Source organism: Mastomys coucha, unplaced genomic scaffold (assembly GCF_008632895.1).
Source record: "Mastomys coucha isolate ucsf_1 unplaced genomic scaffold, UCSF_Mcou_1 pScaffold21, whole genome shotgun sequence".
Lineage (NCBI taxonomy): Eukaryota > Metazoa > Chordata > Mammalia > Rodentia > Muridae > Mastomys > Mastomys coucha.
In genome coordinates, this window is record NW_022196904.1 from 101,086,290 (window position 1) to 101,107,684 (window position 21,395).

Consider the following 21,395-nt stretch of genomic DNA (forward strand, 5'->3'; position numbering starts at 1 on the left):
GAGAGAGAGAGAGAGAGAGAGAGAGAGAGAGAGAGAGGAGCATGCCCCAAACCCAAGCAAGCTATTTCAGTGATGTGAATGAACGCCCTATTGAGTGTCTCCCTTACATCAACCCAGACCCTTGTTTAAACAGCTCCCTGCTTGGTCTTGCACAGAATGGGCTCCTTTTGCTAGAGAGAAGGCCACGCAAGTCTGTCTTCTGGTTGTCTCATTGAGGTAGATGGTATGCTTCCGGCAGATTCCAGAAACAGGAGTTTTGGGTTGTCTTTTGCCAACCTGTTCAGGGGAAAGTCCTATCCAATGGTAATCAGGAAAGAGGAGTGTGGAACCTGGAGGAAGATAGGCCATGTTTTCTTTTTAATTGTTACTGTTTTTTGTTTTGTTTTGTTTTGTTTTATTCACCAGTGCACTGACATAATTATAGCTACGTAGAATTCATGTTAATCAATTCACACGAAGAATGGTAGGTAGGTTTACCACAGGACATAAACCCTTTCCGGCCTTTTCCTTTTCTTACTCACTGTTTCCAGAGCCATCTGACTTGTAGCGTGATTGCCTAGCTCCCGTTGACATTCTCTGGAGTATATTTATATAGCTTTGTGCAATCTGAAGCTCTCCAGCCAAGAAAGGGAGTGGAGGCTAGGGAGAAAGGTTGCCAGCAGGGCAGCATGCCAGGCTAGTGAGTACTTTGGACCTTCTCCAAATATGGTCCAGTGGAGTGGTGAGTATGAGGGATGGAGTTCTGCCCTTTAGCCCCTTAAAGGATATAAGGCTCACCTGCTGATGGCTTCCTTTGCAGGTGTGACACGTACCTAGCATTTTATGCTGACTCCCTCCGCTGACCCCTCCACACCACTGTTCCACACAGCTCCTGAACCATGGGAGAGAATGAAGATGAGAAGCAGGCGCAGGCCAGCCAGGTCTTCGAGAACTTTGTGCAAGCTACCACATGCAAAGGAACCCTCCAGGCTTTCAACATCCTTACCTGCCTCCTGGACCTAGATCCACTGGACCATAGGAACTTCTACTCCCAGCTCAAGTCCAAGGTGAACACCTGGAAAGCCAAAGCCCTGTGGCACAAACTGGATAAGCGCGGCTCCCACAAGGAGTACAAGCGAGGAAAAGCCTGCTCAAACACTAAGGTAAAGGGGACCCCTATGGATGCTCCTCGCCCTTGTGGGACAGGGAGCTGCTATTCTTGTTGTGTGTGGGTGTCATATTGTGGTTCTCTCCGGGGAAGGTTCCCTTTGTCTGGCAGGACTGCCTTGAAGCCAATCCTATTGTCATGGCCACAGCTACCCCTTTGTACCATCCCCAAGGAAGGGAACCAAAGTAAAATGGAGGGAGTGAAGCAAATGTCACCCTCCTACTTCCTACGTTTCCCATCTCTACAACCCTGCTTCCCACCAGTGGGCCCCACTGTTTATTGAGCAACTTCTGCGTACAAGGTATCTTTTGTCTGTGAGCCCACTGAACACCTGCATTCTGTCTTTGGACAGCTTTAGAGATGTCTGGATAGAGAAAGCAATTATTTTACCTGGGTTCATACTTCTAGGAGGCATGCTGGCTGGCTCTGTATGATTCCACAGCTCAGGCACTGCGTTATGTAAGCGGTGTCATTTAAGTGGTTCTCTACCGGGAGCAAACATTTTGGAAAGGCTCCTGTCCACTTTTGTTGTGTAGAGAGTGGAAAGGGGTAGGTGCACTTGCCTGTGTGTGCAGAAGAGGAGGCCAGGGGTCAACTTCAGGCATCTTCTGCTGCTCTCCACATTGTTCTTTTAAGGCAGGATCTTCCTCTGCACTAGAGCTTGCCATCTAAGCTAGACTGGATAGCCAGTAATCCCATAGGATTCACCTGTCTCTCTTCCCTCGAAGCTGGGCTTACAGGTATCTGTCTCCATGCCTAGATTGTATATGGATGCTGGGAGTTGGCGCTCAGATCCTCTGTCCATACAGCAAGCTTTGTATTCACCAAACCATCTCCCCGGCCTGACTCCCTGATAGGGAGCGTGAGGTCTGTGAGATAGTTCTCTGGTCTTTTTTAAAAAACATTTCTGCTTTTCCCCAGAATCTACATCCCTGCTCAGGAGCACACCTGTAGTTAGTTCTCCATATACTGGTTGTGTCCCCTGTGGTCTATGGTTGGCATCATCAGTGAATCTAGGGCCCAGAACATCACACCTCTGACATCTCTGACATGCCAGCCCCTGATAGGCTGCTAAAGCTGATACTCACTGCTGGCCCTGGAGAACTCTGGCTGGCCCAGGTCTGGGCTGGGTGTTTAGGTTAACATTGAATGCACGGCATTTAGACTTCTCAGGAGGTAGCTCAGCAGAGCCCATGGAATTCTCTTCTGTGCCAATCCCAGGACAAGAGGATTGAACTCTCCATGGCAATGGAGCCTGTTATGTTTTTGTTTTGGTGATGGGGAGTGGCTGAGGCCACCGTGGGATACGGCTGCTTTCCATTGCCCTGGGGAAGCAGCTGCCAAGCTCCTGAGCCCAGTGCACCAGTGTGCAGAGGACAGAAAGGGCTCCAACTGTACTAAAACCAGGTGTGCTTCCGCCCTAAGAAGAGGAGCTTCCCCCTTTCCCTGCCCCCATGCTGGTCCAATAACTTGCCATGCTCTAGCCTCAAACAGTGGATACCAGGGAAACGAAAGGGGAGAAGACAGCTGCCCTGGGTACCACTCTCACCAACGCCTTCCTTCAGAGTTGTCATTTCCTGGTTCATGGCTTCCTGGGAATTGGGCCAGGGAAGTGTCAGTTACCTTTTTTAGTCATTGTATATGGTGGCTTGCTTTTTAAAGGGACCCTGTGTATGGCTCCTGCACCCTCAAGAAAATTGTAAGGAGGGTACCATGGAAGTTGTATGGTCACTGTTTGACACACTCTTGTCTCATGGAGGATTTTTTAGAACTGTTATCCCAGGCTGCTCTGAACTCCTGGCAATCCCCTTGCTTCAGTGCTAGGATTACAGTTGTCTAGCAGAACTGTTTTATTAGGAAGTGGCATTGCCTGGGTGGCTGATCCAATGGTGAGCCTTCTGAGGGGGTCAGCCAGCATGGCACAAGAGGAACATTGGCCAACATGGCATGTTTTGTTCTGACAGGGTCTCATGCAACCCAGGCTGGCCAAACCCACTATGTCTGGCCTGGAACTGCTGATCTTCTGCATCCGTATCCCGATTGCTAAGCTTACTGACATGCACCACCATGGCTGGCTCTGAAAAATCATCAGCCAGGAAGTGGCCTGGCTTGTTGGACCAGTCCTGTTTTATAAGCTCTAGTGGCCTGAAGTAGCAGAGTCCTCACATCTCGTGGCTATCAGATCACTGGGTACTTGAGATACAACAAAAATGAGGACATCTTTAGTTAGCGGTGCTACATAGGAACAGCTCTGAGCTCCATGAGTTGCTATGCCTGGGTTGTAAGGAGAAATTAGGGCTTTCAGATTTGTGAGAGCCCATCTTAGAAAAACTGCCTGTGCTGAGGAGTGGAAGAGTCTGAGAATGCCCTGTGCACTCAGAGACCCAGCATGGAAAGCACGCAGTCACAGAGACAGAATGGTCCATGTGTCTTTTCCATCCTCTCCCCTCTGTCCATGTTGGATTGCTCCAATCCCCTATACCGTGGGCAGGTTTCTCTCCTCTTGAGATGTCTGAGTCCCATCTCCACAGGTCTGTGATCCAAAGAGTACATCTTTCTCCTGCAGTTCAATAGTGAGTTTTTGGTTGGCCCGCCTCTGGATTTATAATGATCCAATCCAGGAAAGCTGGTTACTGTAATTGACGGCCCCTCCAAGCTTCACATGGTTGACATGAAGGTGGAGCAGTTTTCCAGGACTGTGGGAGTGTAGACAAACACAGTTTTACTGGTTACTCTATTTCTGCTTTGGCCCTCCCATACCAGACTCATGCATGGGTGATGGGATGCTCAGCTCTAAGAGGCCGTGCTGCTGTTCTTCTCATGAGTCAAGCCAAACCACAAGAGATGGGTCCCACCTGCCCTCCCACGTGACAGACACTGACTTGCTCACACAGAGAGTTTGTTTTCTTTGACATAATAGTTTATGCTCAGCATCATCCAGATAAGGAGTGCTAGGCCTTAGCAAACACGTGGTTGATCATAAATGCTATTCCAGATAATGCAGGTGTGTTGAAAGCTGGGTTTAATTAAAGCTCCCAGTTAGCCACAGGCATGAGTGGGAACAAATGCAATTTGTCTGGACCCCTTCTCTGTATTGAGAGGAACATAATCCAATACCATCTGGAGTTGATCTGGGCTTATCAGCCTTCCCAACTCCAGGTGCTGAGCACTGTGGTTGCTTCCAAATCTCTAGCCACATAGGCCTGAGTGTACTGTGGCAGGGGGGGCTAGGATCTACTAGGAGGAGAAGAGCTGCAGTGGAGTATGACCTAGCAGGTCTCTAGAGCAGTGACACAGCATGCGTTGCATAATTTAGCCTGAGATAGTTGTTTATGATCTATTAATATTTATGAGGGTTTCATTAGGCACTCCATAATTTGTTTCCTGGGTGTGGCTCTGGATAAGAATGGGGTGAGCCAAGGATCAAACCATATGAACTCTATTGAGATTGATACCACCTGGCACTAGGGCCACACCTGGCTCAGATGTGACATCCAGGTGGGTAGGTTGTATGCCAGGCCCAGAGGAGCTTGCAATATTTAATTTGGTATGGAGTTGTCACACCACCAAATCCATGCACTTATGTAATGCTAGGAACAAATTAAGAGAATAGTGTTCTCTTCAGCTGGCAGGTGATCGGTAGGCAACCGGGGGTGGGCAGCTGGGAGCCACAGCTGTCTTGGGGAAGCCAGTGAGTAGCAGGCTAGGGTTTGGGCTCTCTTGGTTTGCCCCAGCAGAAGGGGTTGTAGCTAGGCATCCAGCAGTAAAGAGGGTTAAGAAGTTATTAATCTACCCTCTACCCAGTGTTTGCAGCAGCCTGAGCCACACAAGACACTGACAAAGAAATAAAACACTGCAGGTGAGATGCTGAGATGGGTTAGTGGATAACGGCTGTTGTCATACAAGCCTGGCAGACTGAGTTCAATCCCTGAAACCCACATGAAAGTGGAAGAAGCTTCCACAAAGATATCTTCTGACTCCACACACATTCCATGGCATGTATCTCCCTACACACAATAATAATAATAATAAATTTAAATTATGTAAAAAAGAAGTTCTCAAGTTATATATGGTTTCCCATGCCTGCATTCCTAGTACTAGGAAGATGCAGGCAGGAGGACCAGGAATTCAGGGAGAGCCTGGACTACTTGAGATTTTGTCATTAAAAAAAATGTTCTCACTTGAGCTTTTTATAATGGAGTGTAGTTATTTCTTTATTCACCTACATATTTAATAATTCACAAGATGAGTGTTATTGAGCTAATACTATGCAGCAAAGGCTTATCTAGGTACCTATGGACCTTTTCACAGTTCTGCAGGCTGTTTTACTATCTCTGCTTTAATCTGTCAGATAGGACTAGTAGTGTGTCTACTCCACAGAGGAACTGTTAGGGTTAAATATAGACTTCCTATGGAGTCCTTGAGTGTTGCCTGCTGCCTAGTTAATGATCAGCAAACACCAAGCCATCTCAATCATTAAGAGGGCAAGTGCTGTGAGAGGAGCATGCACTTCAGTATGCAAGAATATAGGAGAACAGAGGACTAACTGGCTAGGGGCTGGGGTCGTCAGGAAATGCTTCCTGAAAGAGGGCAAATGGTGTGGGAGTTTGCCAGGTTAAGTAGGAGTCTGTCTTGTAGAGCTGAGGACAGAAGAAAGATAATCTAGAAAGAGACATTGGTGTGTAATGGAAAAGAATGGGGGTGGGAGGAGACACAGGAGGAGCCTGAGAAAGTAGCATGGATTGATGGATGGATGGATGGGTGGGCAGACGTACGGATGATGGGAGGAAGAGATGGGGGAAAAGACCTTCTGCTTTTAGGGCCAGGCTGCAAGGAAAGGGTCCTGAACTCAAAGATAGGCCCTAGAGGGCCATGGGCAGAGGACCCTCACCTCAACCTCCCTGGACTGGACTCCTTCTATCACCTTCCTGGGCTTGCTCTGTAAAACAGGTTATCATTGCAGGTATTGTCCACCTTGCATAAAAACACACTTGTAGAAAGTGACTCATGTGGACTCTTGTCCTTACCAGAGACTGGGGACAGCTGACATGGTAGAAATTTAAGAGTGATATGCATGCATTTGAGGAACACTGAGCTGGGTTGGTGAACCACACTATGTCCTCCCCCGTGTGACCCTTACCTGTGGCTGCCTCAGTGCCACCTCCCCATGTAGATCCCATGCCCTGGTTCTCACAAAGACCTAGCTTGCCCCTGCTCTGCCTTCGTGAAGCCACCGGGGAAGCCTGCAGCTGAGAGTGAGGGAGGAAGTTAGGAGCAGAAAGGGTAAAATTGGGAGCACCCAGCTGCTATCTCTTGCTTGGATAAGCCTATCAGACATTCCAAATGTCTGAAGTCATGCTGGGAGGCTGCAGCAGGTCAGGTACCTCCTTGCCTAATATGGACAGGTACAGGCAGCTGGCAAGGCAGAGGTGGTTCTGGCTCAGGGCTGTGAAATGCTGAACACTGGGCAGGGACTGGTTGAGGCAAATTCTGGACCTGCGCACTCACCTGGCTAGAGACCTCTGAGCCTGCTACTGGACCAGCCTGGAGATAGAAGCTTGTGCTAACTGCTATCCCTTACCTATCTCAAGAAAGCATGTGAGGTCTGCCCATGGTCACTGCCTGACAACATTTTACTGAGAGGAAAACCCTCTCTGTGCACCAGCTTCATACAAAGTCAGTAATCTGGGCCCACTTGTGATTTATTTTGTGGAGACAGTGAGCCCTATGCATTCCAAGTTTTATTTCTATGGATTCAACCAAACATGAATCAAAAGTACTTAAAAATGAGTTTGTCCTGATATATTTTTTTTCTTGTCTGTCCCTAGACAACACAATAAAATAACCATTTACATAACATTCTGCATTTTATTGGTATTGTTATAAATTATCTAGAATTAGCTTAAAGTGCATGAGAAGATCTGCATAGATTATATAAGAACACTATACACCATTTTATTCAAGAGACTTGAACATCACAGATTTTGGTAATTGTGGGGAAAACAATAGAGGTCTACTAGAACCCCATAAGTATAATTACTGCATTTAAATATACTTTAAAAAAAAAAAAGAAAGAAAGAAAAAGAAAAAGCTAATTGAGCTAAGGATGTAGCTCATTTGGTAGAGTGCTTGCCTAGTATGCATGAAGCCCTGGGCTCCATCCTTAACATCATCCCGTAAATGAGGCATGTGGACATATGCCTTTAATCCCAGCACTTGGGAGGGAGAGGTTCAAAGTCATCTAGTTTACATAGAGAGTTCTAGGCCAACCAGGACTATGTAGTAAAACCCTGCCTCAAAAAAGAGCAAAAAGCATGTTGAAGTTGCTAAGTAGTTTTTTCCTGAAGCTGTCCCATGTGAGCCGTGGTGTTCCCGAGGCTATAGGAGGAGTTTTCAGAAGCCGATCCTTTTGCTTGTTTATTGCTGCAGCACCTGTCCACATTTGCCTCTGAACATATCTCCTGTGTGGGGCAGGGACAGTGATTTCAGCCCCTTCTGAGACTTGGCTAGCATCTGAGACTCCTGGAGCTCCCAAGGGGTGTGGGAAATCAGCCAATCAATAGGGCTATGAGCCTGGAGAGCAGCCTTCCTTTTTCTTGGAGAAAAACAAACTCTTGTTGCAGTCCCTGGCCCACCCAGGGTTATACAAAGCCCTAGGGAGTCTCTGGCCAGATTATCCAAATAAACGGATGTCTGGGTAGGGCAGGAGGCAAGAATGGAAGGTTGAAAGCTACCCACATAGAAAGAGCTGCCTGGCTTCTGTCTGTCCTGCTTTTTGAGACTCTTACTGTCCTTGTTGTCGTAGGTGTTGTTGTTTATCTGAGAGGAGTCCCAGTCAGGATCCAGTATTAGTAGTATAGCAGAAGCCAGAGGCTTCGAACCAGACCAATGACTCATTATAATGAACATTTGCAAGAAAAGCTGTTTGAGCAATAGTGTATACTGTGCGACACACTGTAACACAGCATAGCTTCCTCAATGAGAGTTTTTGGTTTGTTTTCTTTGTGTTTGTGTCTGTGAGGGGGGTTGTTACAAGGGCAAAGGGTGGATATAGAGGGATGGGGAGATGAGTGGGATTGGGGTACATGATGTGAAATCTACAAAGAATCAATAATAGTTCTGGATGGATGGAAGGAAGGAAGGAAGGAAGAAAGAAAGGAAGGGAGGGAGAAAGGCAGAAAGGAAGGAAGAAAGGGAGACAGGAAGGAAGAAAGGCAGGCAGACAGGAGAGCCTTGGGGATGGGTATTTTCCATAACAAGAAATTCTGTGGGGCAAGCTACACGGAAGTACATCAAACTCAGCCTTTAAGTTGTTCTCTGTTGATGAGTCAGCGAGGATTTCGAGTAACTATAAGTAGCCACAAATAGCCATGGGGACTAAAAGAAAAGGCTCATGTTTTTTAAAGCAGGAATTCAGGGCAGAGGTGGCCAGGGCAGATCAATAGCCAGTCTCTAGGCCAGTGCTGCCTGCGAGGGCTATGATGTGAGCCAATTGAACAGTACAAGGAAATGGTGAATGAGGTAGACACTATTTTATGTGGAGGAGTATTTGCCTGTGTGTATGTGTCACATGTGTGCAATACCCAAGGAGTCCAGAAGACAGCATCAGATTCCCATGGAACTGGAGTTACAGGTGTTTGTAATCTGCCATGTAGATGCTGGTAACTGAACTTGAGTCCTCTGGGAAAACAGCAAATGTTCTTAACTTCTTAAGTACTCTCCAGACTGCTGAAATAACTTTAAATATCACACACACACACACACACACACACACAGAGAGAGAGAGAGAGAGAGAGAGAGAGGTGGTGAATGAACGCTATTCTGTAGAGGAAAGATGTTATTCTGAGGACCCTCTCTAGGGGACAGCTGTTTATTTAATCCAAGGAAAGAAAGTCCTGGGCGGTTCACTATCCCTTCTGTTCTTGTATCCACTTTACTGATTGTTAATTGAATTTATTTTATACAATTTCCCACATGTACACAAAGCATGCTTTACCACTCTCAGCTGCCCACCTCTTGGTCCTTCTCCCCCCTTCCCCACAAATCTCTTGATTATCTTCATATTTATGTATTTGTTTTGTCAGCCATGGGTTTCAGTACAGTCTGTTTGGGTGTGGCTTTGGCGCTATCTCCTGCACTCAGGTAGGCTCAGAAATGGGTCTACAACTAAAGACGGTGATCCCCTCTCCCAGATCTCCCAGAATTAATAGGCAGTAGCTCAGCGGTAAAGAGTGGGACCCTGTGAGCCTCCCACCACTTCTACTTATTCTTGCAGGGTATCTTATATGGTCAGAGTATAGGTAGCCTTAGATATTGGGATTAGTGAGAATTCTGCTTGTTTGTATCTGGAGATTATTACTCCACAGCTCACCCTATCATATGGCTCTTACGTACTTCCTGCCTCACCTTCTGCAATGTTCCCTGAGCCTTAGGTGAGGAAGTATAAATGTTTTATATAGAATTGTACCCATAGCCATCATGTGTAGTTTCTGTACTTGGAAGAGGCTTCTCATAGAACTGGAAACATAGTACTGAGTGATGTAACCTAGGCCCAGGGGGACAAATGATGCATGTCCCTTCTCATATGCTGATCTTAGTGTGACTCTTCTGTTTTGTCTGTTTAACATGACCATCTGTGGAAACTAGAAAACTGGGGTGTGACCTTAACCATTTTAAGTGTCCAATTTCTTGACATTAGACACCCAGTTATTCAGCCATCTGTATGCATGACTGTTTTGAGACAGGATCTCACATAATTCAGGTTAGCTTCAAACTCACAATGTAGCCTGGGCTGGCCTTGAACTCCTGATCTTCTTGCCTGCACCTCTAGAGTTCTGAGATCATAGGTATGCATCACCCCACCCAGCACCAGGTTCTATTTCTTCAAATTTCCAACACTCTAAATAGAAGTTCTATACTCTCTAGCCATAACCCCTGCTCTACCTGCCCTGCCCTTTCTCTGTAATTTTTCCTGTTTGGGGTGTTTCAAGAAAGGAATCATGCATTTGCCATTTTTTATTTAGCCATTTCAGCATAATGATTTCAAGGCCTGTCCATCATGTAACTGAAACATATCTGAAGTATTATTGTCTTAGCAAACAATAACTATGACATTTACTTATAATGTATTTTGTATTCTTTAGTACCAAGTCATCAAATAGCTGATAATTTTACCCTTACAGGAATTCTCAATTTGGATGACAAATGTTAGTTAGAATCCTTGCTGTAGGGGGGGTGGGGAAGACCCGGGAGGAGATGACAGAGGAGAAACTGTAATCAGAATACATTGAATCGAAATAACTTTATTTTCAACAGAAAAAGGAAAAAGAAAGAAATCCTTGCTAGAGATGGGCCAGAGAGTGTGGGTCCCATATGGAGCTAGGCCTTCTTACTCAGTGAGTCACAAAGGGAGGGAAGCCAGCCCTGCCACCAAGGTCAGGATGGGCCTGGGCCCCTCCTGGGAAGCTTGTCACTGTCAGCTAATACTCATCTTTGGTCACTGCCTAAGCATTGTCTGTCTGGACCTAGACACAAGGATGTCAGCAACTTTCCCCCTGTCCTGGTAAGAGCTGAGAGTATAGGCACACACCACCACACACAATCTACCTAGTAGAGGGGATTACCAGGCAAGCTCTCCCAACGGAGTTTCATCCACCACCCTCTGTTTTCTTGTAAAAACCATAAAGCTTGGGTCTTTGAGACACTCTGAGTCCAGTTTTGCATGTGGAGTTAAGCAGGAAGTGGTTAAACCTTTTTTCAGCCCGTTTTATTTCTAAAGTCACTGTCCCCTTTCTTCTCCCTAGTGCATACTCTGTGTCCTCTGCAGGCTTGTCACTTTTCAGGGAACATCTCAGCCATGGTCACCTGTGTGCTACGGGATGGATGGCCTTTTATAGCACAAAGGTCACCTCAGCTGGTTGGTCACTGGGCCAGGCCTCCATCGACAGCCAGTTCCTTTTCCTACAACAGCAGTGAGAACAGGCTCTGAGACTGCCCCGACCCTCCAACTATCCACTGTGGCTTCCCCTGCCCGCTCCTGACAGATCAGGAATGTTTACTTTGGTCCTCTGCTCCCACAGTGCTTGGAAGAGAGTCTTTAAGGCAGTGTATTCTAATCTAGCCCCTATGCTCAGCATCTGGACCAGCAGATAGCAGGCCTGGGAAAGCCATTAATCTTTGTCCTCGGGGACTGTGTCCAGCCACAGTCACACTCGCTGATTCTTCCTCTGTGGTTTCAGGCCAACAATTCTTAGCTGGAAAAATGTAGCCTATTGTCTTGAGGAAAGGTGCTAAAATAATGGAGTGCTTTCTTTGTATAGGATGCTGAGAGCGCACGGGTGGGACCAGGGCTCCATGCTGTTAGAAAACCATATCCTGACTCCCCCCAGGGCTCCATGCTGTTAGAAAACCATATTCTAACTCTGTTTTTTATTTTTCTTAATTAGTCCTCTAATCAAAAAAGGCATCGTGGTCATTAGTCTCAGATGACACATATGAGGATTTTTTTTTTCATTACTGAAACTGTCTTGACCTTTGGAGCATACTCAATTTCAGCTTGACTTCCAGAGTGTGTGAGCACGCATGCTCCAGTTGGATGGTGGTTGTGCTGTTCCTTAAACATGATGCCTGGGGTCCTGGCATCCTAGGTGTCTGCCTGCCAGCCTACCTGTCCTCTCCCTATTCCAGCCCAGTCTCTCATCTTCCATGTGGTCCTCTGAAGCTTGCGAAATCATGCAATGTGAAGAAGCCAGTGTTTTTGAGACGGGGCCAAGACAAAAAAGTGTTGATTTGTGTTCAGTATCTTAAATCCCATGGGCAAGATGCTGGCTGTAGGCTGCTGAGGTGAGAGGCCATAGAGAGGAAGGCATGCTCAGAGCTCCATTGAATAGACCGCCTGTGATGCTCCCAGGTCTGCAATGAGGTATCGGAGTAGCTGTGGAGCCATGGCTGAGAGCAAGATCTATGGGGTCATAGCAGCCTAGGTTCATATCCTGCTATGGTCCTGCTAGGTTCATTTGTTTGTTTGTTTGTTTGTTTTATTGTAAAATGAGATTGATAATAGCAGCCACCTTACAGGGATCTGGGAAGCTGGGAAAAGTTAATATATGTAAGTGTCTAGGGACAGTGCCCCATGTGAGCTACAGTTACGGTGTTTGTCTTTGTTGCTGTGCAGCAGGGTCCACTGTTGTCCTCCCCACCCCCCTTGCCACCTGAGGGCTGCTTTGTGATTACTTCTCTGTTAGATGCTAAGGGGAGGTGTCTGTCTCTGGGCAGGATGTGCGTGTAAACCCCTGCATGTGACATCCCTACAGAGGTAGCAGCACTGCCTCTGTGAAAGTTCCAGTTCAGGGAGTCACCTAAGGAGACTAGGCTCCCTTTCTTGAGGTTGCCTGACTCTAGTGTCCCACAGTGTCGTCGTCTCTCAGGAGATGTCTAGCTATCACCAGGGTTTGTGAAGGAACTGTCTGAGAGGCTCCATAGATTCCCAACACTGTATTTACCCAAGCCTTACACTAGGCCTTTCTGTATTTCCACGGACATAATAGTGAGTTGGGGTCTATTGCTCAGCTTGCTGGGTGAGGAGCACTTAGATATGAATAGCAGCAGAGGCAACTCGCCTATTCTGGGCTCTACAGTCTTGAATTCCTGGTCAAGTATTGGTGGATGCTATGTGCTCACAACCTGTGGAGTACTGGATTTCTAGGTCTAGAGAAGTTTGTGTCTCAGGAGAGGAAGAAGCAAAGATCTCATGTTCTGAAAGCTTTGACTATCAGGGTAAGTCTCCACAACTGCTCTCCCTAAATTCCCAATTTCTACAGATGGTTGTTTGTTGTTTGTTTGTTTGTTTGTTTTGTTTGTTTGTTTTGTTTGTTTGTTTTTTGTCTGAGTTGAGACTGAACAGGGAGCTCCCAGCATCCCCCCCCCCATGTGTTGTGCAAGCATTTCATAGGTAGGAAGGCTGAAGTCTCAGTGCCTGAAGTAGAAGGAACACTCTAGCTTGTACTCTTAGCTGAGTGTTTGGTTCTAGCTCTTGGAGTCTCTAGCCTGTGCTGTATACTCTTCCACTGCCCAAGACAATGATGCCTGAGCCCACAAATAAAGTAAAAAAAAAAAAAAAAAAGAATCTCAGGGTTCTGGAGGAAACCCACACAATACCATGCTGCTATATTGTATTTCCCGTAAGTAGCTTCAATTGAGCACCAGCCCCAAGCCCAGCCTGTGGCTCTGACTCTGTTTTCAAAATGCCATAGAACCTTTGAAATATTGTACCTTATCTACACACCAGATGCCTCCCCCAGCACACAGTAGGTACTCAGCATATGGCTCCTGGAGCTAGTTAGTTGGTCCAGCTGTCCTTGTTGGGCTTTCTGGCCCCTGCTGCTGTGAGAGTCCTTTCCTCTGACTCGGGGTGGTGGAAGTCATCCATCGAGCCCAAGGGACAGGTTTGGCTTATGAGATTAACTTGGGTCTATACCATTCCTGGAAACCTCAGAAGTGGCAAGGAGTTCCTTAGTGCTTTTAAGAAGTGGGTTTCAAAATGCAAACAAAACCACCTACACTAGCCTTCATACGGCAGGAGAAGGAGGTCAGGTTTGGAGCTTTTTTGGTTTTTCTTTTGTCTTAGTTGAAAACAGACTAGACTTTTTAAGTGAGCTTTAAGCCCTTCAAAAGTAGGTCTGTTGGGTTTTTGTTGTTGTTGTTGTTTTTAAGAAAACAGTCAGTTCTGTGTATTACAAGTAAATTTAAGAAACAGCAAGGCAATTTGGTGGCCCTTGCTGCCAAGCTTGACAACCCGAGTTCAATTCCTGGGACCCACATTGTAAAGAGAACTGATTCCCCACAAGTTATCCTGTAACTGCATTGTGTATGCGGTGACATGCTCATCTGTTACCATATGTCTCTCTCATACATACACAAAATAAATATAATTAAACATTTTTTAAGAAGCAGAATGAGAGGCTAATCTGTGACAAATGTCACTTCATTGATTACCTGAGTTGACTCACTTGTGAAAAGCATTGTAATTTACAAAGCCCTTCCACATGCTTTGGATTTATATGTGTAGCAAGAATTATTCATAATGATGAGGCTGGGTCTTTTGGAGTACCAGCAGGTGAGTTCTCCTTGGGAGTCTGAGTGGTCTGAGGAGCGGATGAGAGCCTTCCTGTGCTCTGCCTGCCGATGGAGGAACCTTCCCCCCTGTTCTGCTCTCTTGCTCAAGTAAGGGAGGGCCATGTTTCTTGTGGGTGGGGAGACTCTCCTCTCTTCTCTTCTGCTCTCCCTCCCCACACCTAGCACTGGGGACAAAGCCCAGGGTCTCACATCTGACCTCTTAGATACACCTTCAGCTTCTTCCCATTAGCATATTCCTACTTCATTCTATTCCCATGGAGCTGGAGGGGGGGTTGTTTGGTTGGTTTTAGTTTTTGTTTTTTGTTCTGTTTGTAAATCTTGGTTTCATGAAACAGTTGTGTAGTCAAGGGGAAACATCTCTATGGTAATTCTTGAATGATGTGCTTCAGTGATCACATTCTGGCTGGTGCCCTTTCTGAGGGTATAGTCTAGTCCTCTCTGTACTGGACCAGAGTGTACCTTTCTTCCCTGGGACAGAAATAAAGTAACTGAGTGAAGAATAGAGGCGGGGCAGTGATGGCCTCCATCCTTCCCCTAAAACTGTGCTGATCATGGTGAGTGGTCCCGCAACCTAAAAAGAGCAGGGGTGACTCAGCTGCTCATGGTGCTCCTGGAGGTAGGCATGGTGGCTTTCTGCCCTTCCCTAGGCAGGAGTCAGCCCTGTCTTACAACTGTTAGTAGAGAAGCTTGGGTGTTCCATATCCTGGTTATACTGTTGTGTGTGTTGGGGCACATTGTATAAAGGTATCTCTGTATAGCCAATTGTTAATTCTGTAACAGCAGAGAGCTAAATGCTGGCAGGATCTTGGTATTGTTATTTCTATGGCCCATCACTGGTCTCATATTTTAAAAATATTTATTGTTCTTCACCTGCCTAAGACAGTCTAGAATTGTAACTGATTGGTGTTAATAAAGAGCCAATGGCCAATACCTGGACAGGAAGTGAAGGGTGGATCTTCCAGGCAGAGAGAGGGATGCTGGGAGAAGAACTGAATGGACATGAACAGATGGATCAGAACAGAGCAGATGTAGACCAGAGTGGAGTGGTGAGGTAGACCTGGCCACGTGGTGGTGTGACATTGTGCCAGGATTAGATAGGTTAGAGTAGTCTGAAGTCTGCCTAGCAGAAGGCCTGAGCTTTAAAATATTCATAAGTTTCTGTGTCATAATTTACATTGCTGGTGGGTCTGAGACAGTCCTGCTATTAAGTATGTGTAGTTCCTCCACTCCCACCAGAGGCCTGCACTGATTCCCTGTGGGGGCTCCCATTGCCTTTATGGTCTGAGCTTCCAGAAACCCCTGGCTAGTCTCTATCTGATTTCTCCATCTTTCTTCACTTCTGTTAGACCACATTTAACTGCATCCCATGTTGTAAGTGTGCTTGAGACAAGATCTCAATATATAGAGCAGGCTATTTTCAAACTCGTGATTCTCCTGCCTCAGCTTTCCCCAGTGTTGGAATTACAGGCCCATTGAGCATGCTGGCACTTTCCTAAGTGAAACCAAGTATATACTACACCCTGCTTCTTTCTCCCCTCTCACTTCCTTAGATGTGCCCTTCCCTAGATCTGCAGTCTCAGCTCACAGCCCTACCACGCCCACTCTGCGAATCTGTGGTTTGATTTCCTCAGCCTTCCCTTTGGCTCACATCTGTGCATTTGGCCTCTTTAGGTCATGTCTCCTCCAGTTCCTCCATTCCTTCCCACGCAGTGGAGACCACTATTCCCCAGCCTTTGGTGTGCAAGGTGTGTGAGCTCTGTTTTGCTTAGGTCCTTGTGTCCCTTTGCTGAATTGTGAGGAAATGTGGGCAGGAGACATGATTTGTGCATTTCTGTTTCCCTGACATTCAACAGGATAGGGTGCCTTGAGGAATGCTGATCTGGGTGTCTGTGGACTGAATGAGGGATATGCTTTTTCTCTTTCCTGATTGGTAGAATCATATGTATGTTTGGGTACATCTAAATGTCTTATTTTCTTCTCATAGTTGAGGAGAACTTGAACTATTATACCTTCACCTACTTTGTCAATCCTACACTTGGTTTGACTGGAGAAGTTTGCCTCTCTGTGCCAGATATTTGCAGCAATGTCAGAACAAACATGGAGCCTGGAAGTCCTCCACTCTCCATGTGGACACTCTTCCCATACCCAAGGGGACACCAAGGCCTGCTCCAGAGAGCAGGATCTCTGACTGCTCAGGCATGACGTTTGTGAAAGAAATCTAGACAATTGCCAGTATGCTGTGAGATGCCTTCCAGATACATATCCTTCAAGGTGTTCTCAGAAAGAGAACATAGGCGAGTGTCACATGATCATTCATGTGAAGGAAGGATGATGTGTGATCAGAGCTTCCTAATGTGTAGACACTATGATCTAGTTACAGCTTCAAAGGCATTTTATTATAAAGCACTTCATGGTGTAAGTTGTCCCACTTGGAATTATCGAGATCTTCTGAGTACATCTCTTTGCTTCTTTGTAGCAGCCACAGTGTTGGTTAGGATTACATTCCTTGTAGGAGGCTGAGTTCTCTGTCTGGGAAAGGATTGTGAAAAGCTCACAGCACCTCTCTTGCCTGCAATGCCTCCTCTTTCTTTGCTGGGAACAAAGTGTCCATATGCAGATACTCTGGGATTAGCCTGCTAGAACTAAGGATGATTGACTTTGCAAACAGCTGCTTTCTGTGGCTTGGGTACCAGATTTGGGCATCCTACCCCCGAGACAACAGATCCAGGTGCACTGAGTGGGCAATGGCTTTGCCCTTGGAAACCTGAAGGTTTGTGGACACCCCTCATTGGCTTTGAAACACCTTAATTTGTTTTCCCTAGCTAAGCCTAGGTACTACATTTATAAAAAGTCACACACACACACGCACACACACACACACACACACACACACACACATACTTTATTGTACCTTTGATTTTTTTTTTCTACTCTCTCAGCTGTGGCTGTGCCCTGAAACCAATTGTTTAACAAACCTACATTTATTGGATGGTAATATCTCCCAACCCTTTTGTTTTGCCACATATTTCTGCCCCTCTGCCTTTTCAGTGGCCAATAATCTATGTTCAGACTAAACTGACAAATGATGCAAGAATACTGGTGGGCAGCTTTGCCCTAGAGTGGGACGGATCTGGGTTGAAACTTAGTCCTACTGTTTCTCAGATAAATATCTTGAAGTGGTTTGCTCTTACCTGCAGTGACCTCATGGAAGCGAGGAGATGAGATAGTGCCTACCTCCTGGGTTAGCTCTGCCTCACCTACCTAATAAGAATTGGGTATCTTTATCTAATAAGTTGGGATCCCTGGATCTTTGTAAGTTCTGGCCATTGTGCTTCCATTGGCCTCTGTATCCATGAAAGCTCTGATTTGATTTGACTCATTTATTCAGTAGGCAAATATATATGGGTCTGTGCTGTAGATCAAAGATAATCTCAGTCCTTGGAGACACAACCATGAGTTGAATAGAAGGGTAAGAGCCAGGTATTTGTAAAGCATGTATTCTCTGGGAAGAGACATGGAGAGAAACTGTCAGAAATGGTCAACAAAGACCAGCAAAACAGACGTAGAGTTGTAATAAGCACTAAGAACAGGGAAGGAAGGAAGGAAGGAAGGAAGGAAAGAAGGAAGGAAGGAAGGAAGGAAGGAAGGAAGAGAAAGAGCTAGAAAATTAAGGAAAAGAAAAGAGAAACAAAGACAGCAAGGGGAAAGAAAGCCCTCGGGGTCATGGGGTGGGGTGGGAAGGTATCTCAGAGGATTATGAAGATTGGGATAAGAATGAAGAATGACCCATGCAGGAGGAAGTCCTTGCAATTCAGGTATTACAGCTGGCCGCTGAGCTCTCTTAAACACCTTCTTAACCCCCCTAAGGGCAAGAGGTTATGGGGAGAGACTCACTGAAGAATGAAAGCTAGCAATTGGGGTTCAGGAAAAAGCATAAAATATTACTAACTGGCCCTTTACAGAAAATAAATAAATGAGCTGGCCCTGATGTGAGGTCCCTCACAGCTCAGTCAGTGAATGTACCTGCAGGTCAGGATACCAGGCAGCTCCCTGGAACAAGAGTAACTCACTCACCCGGTCACCCACTGTGTGCTCAGGCTCCAGCCGAGCCTTCGCCATCCTGACAATGCTCTGAACTGCCTGTTCTAAGCAATGAAGACCGCTTCCCGCCTGCTCTGCCCACCATATCCATGTCCCCAAATGAGATGGCCTAAGGGCCTTAGGAGGTCAAAATGCCAATAAACAACTCCTTTCCAGGAAGAAAGAACTGAGGAGAGGGGCCCTCCTTTCTAATATCTTTACATGGTAGGCACCATGTGCCATGTCTTAATGAGCAGTCCTGTAGAACATTCCCTCCATGCACATAGCAACTCTGGTAGGTAGGAAACCCCACACCCCTTATCCAAAGACCGACAGCCTGTGAAGTGAGCTGTGAGCTCAAAGCCACAGAGTGGCCAATGGCCTGCCTGTTTCACTTCTGCCTGCTTTATTTCTGCCAGCTTTACTTCTCCGCCATGCCTGTTGTTTCTAGGGTGTCCCATTCTGCATACAAGCCTGAGGGAAGTGAAACATGAAACCCTGGTGCTGCAACCTTATCACCTCTGGCTTGGGCAGAGGAGGGGGATGAAGAAGACAGGCACATTCTAGCAGAGGGGTCCTGCCACCTCCTCCTCGCCACCTGCTGGGGCTCTGGGTGGGTGCGTGGTGGTTGTGGAGTAGCTGTTGTCTGGCAGAGCTGGCCCTGTGCTCTTTGGCTCCAATTCTACACTAGCCACAAGGACAGCTGCTGAGCACGGTAGTCTCCCTTTTGCTGACCCCAGAGTTAGTGACAGGAAAGTCTGGCCTTGTCTCATACACATCCATTACCTTCATGGCCTTTCTCATGATGGCAAGCTGGGACAAAACTGCTGTCTGTGGACAGAATTATTCTTGTCCATGGCCATGGGGGTCATGGGTTGTGATGGCACCAGTAGAGGACTCATGTCTCCACAAGGGAGATAAAAAATGCCAGACCACCAAGGTGTCATCAAGGGAAATGTCTGATAAAGCGTCAAAAGACCAGGTGGTAAGCCCCTGACCTGCTCACAATCAACTGTGTAGCTATGTCGTCTTTTTGTTTGTTGAGATATAAGGTTTCTCTGTGTAGCCATGGCTGCCCTTAAACACACTCTGTAGACTAGGCTGGCCTTGAACTCTATCTCCCTAGTGCCACTACACCTGGCCTAGCTGTGTCATCTTAGGTGAATTTGTGTTTCAGAGCTAAACTGCCTACATTCAAGTGGCAGTTCCTTCACTCTTGTGTACTATGTGTGGCCTTTAGCACGTGCTTAGCTGTTTTGTTCGTAGGTTCCCTAAGTTCCAGTGGCTGTGAGATCCAATATAACTGAGACCCAGTTATATCTCTCTACTGTAAAGTGGGACTGGGGATACCTCGTTGTCCACACTCCATAGTGGCTCCTGTAAAACCTACATGAGTGAATATACTTCAGGCAGGCTCAGCAGCGGGCATGTCAGGTGCTTAGACATGCCTCTCTTGACCTCAAGTGGTCCCCGGCTGCGGCACCTGTTGAGTGGAAACACTTGTCATTAAGTAGATTGACAGCTGCCATTTGAAGCCCTGGCTGGAATTCTTCCCACTGGGCAAGTACTGGGTGGCATTGCTCAGCCTGTGTTTAGCCTTTAACACTGGATTAGTGACCTATGCTGTTGGCTCCTTCAAGAAACCACCAAGTCTGGCAGGCAAGGAGCATCCAGCTGTTGCTGTAATTTTCCTGCTGGAACTTGAGGCTGTCTGCTGTTCTCCCAGCCACCACCAAACTAGGCTGGCCCCAGGGTGGGGGGTGCTGTCTCCCTGAAGGCCCCTCTTCCAGCATGTTGGCACTGTTTGATGCTTGTAAACCTTATCACCTCATAATTCCATTTCAAAAATGTGTCTGGTTGAAATGCTTAAGTGTGAAATCAGTGTCAACAAGCACATTCATTGCAGAGCTGAGATTAAGCCATAAAGAATCCCAAGGATGCCAGAGCCTGGGCCCAGCTGACCCAGTGCCAGCCCCCTCTTGACTTGACTGTTGCAAACCTTCCAGGATCCTGCTTTACCTCTTGTGTGTTTCTGTTGGCTTTGTTTTTCCTAAGTTACTTTAGGCTGGACTTCTGTGAGTCAAGGAGAAAGTCATCCTCTCAGGGAGGAGGGAGGAGGTGAAGTGCTCCCTTTCATGGCCAATGAAGGGAGATAAGCTGGGAGTATTCATCATGGTTCTCCAGAGACAGAACCAGTGGAATATATACAAGACTACCTTAGGACAGTATCCCTTCCTCTTTCCTAATGAACACCTTCTGGTGCCAAGCTTATGAGGGACGTATCTCCTGAGAAGTCTGCAGGGTGATAGCATAGACAAGCTTGAAAAATCACTCAGATGTACCACCTCACAGTACCATAGAGACTGTGTGGACTCCTGATCTGCCACCTGCCTCTCTAGGGTAGTAGTGCACACACAGGCTAACAGCGTACTCTGGGACCAGGTGCAAGAGTTTAGTGTATGGTTTATGTATTGTGGCTAAATAAGTGACCTTGGAATCTGATGAGTGTGCACAGTGGTTAGATGCATGGTCTGTGCACCATGGTTAGATGTGTGGTCTGTGCACCAAGGTTAGATGCATGGTCTTTGCACCATGGTTAGATGTGTGGTCTGTGCACCAAGGTTAGATGCATGGTCTTTGCACCATGGTTAGATGTGTGGTCTGCGCACCATGGTTAGATGTGTGTTCTCAGGACCAGACGCCTGGGTTCATTTTCAGCTCTACTACTCAGCAGCTATAGCTGCAAAACATGTCAGTATTGGACTGTGTGATGTGCACATTGACTTAGTATTGGAAGGTCTTAGCATGTAGTTAAAATTTAGCTACTGTTATACTATGGGAACCCCTTAATAAGCTACTAAAAAAAAAGAAGATGATAAAATGGGCTAATATTTCTGGAGTCTGCACCATGAATACTATAGCTCTGCTTTCCCCACTTGTGAATTCTAACTGACTTTGGGTGTTTTAGCTTGGCTGTGTCTTGCACTATCTTGGAAACTTGTTTCCCTCATTCCTCCTCAATAAATGTGATGTT

General features: G+C 46.5%; 1 protein-coding gene across 9 annotated transcripts in view; it reads left to right on the forward strand.

Moving 5' to 3' along the window:
• Positions 1–21,395, forward strand: part of Mical2 (microtubule associated monooxygenase, calponin and LIM domain containing 2) — a 199,742-nt gene that overhangs the window by 46,555 nt on the left and 131,792 nt on the right. For 8 of the 9 annotated variants that reach the window (XM_031387904.1, XM_031387905.1, XM_031387896.1 and 5 more), the window contains one exon: positions 800–1,142. In XM_031387904.1, the coding sequence (XP_031243764.1) occupies positions 879–1,142 (264 nt within the window). In that variant the 5' untranslated portion in view covers positions 800–878. The remainder of the gene's footprint in view (positions 1–799; positions 1,143–21,395) is intronic. The other variant, XM_031387897.1, reaches the window with a different exon arrangement.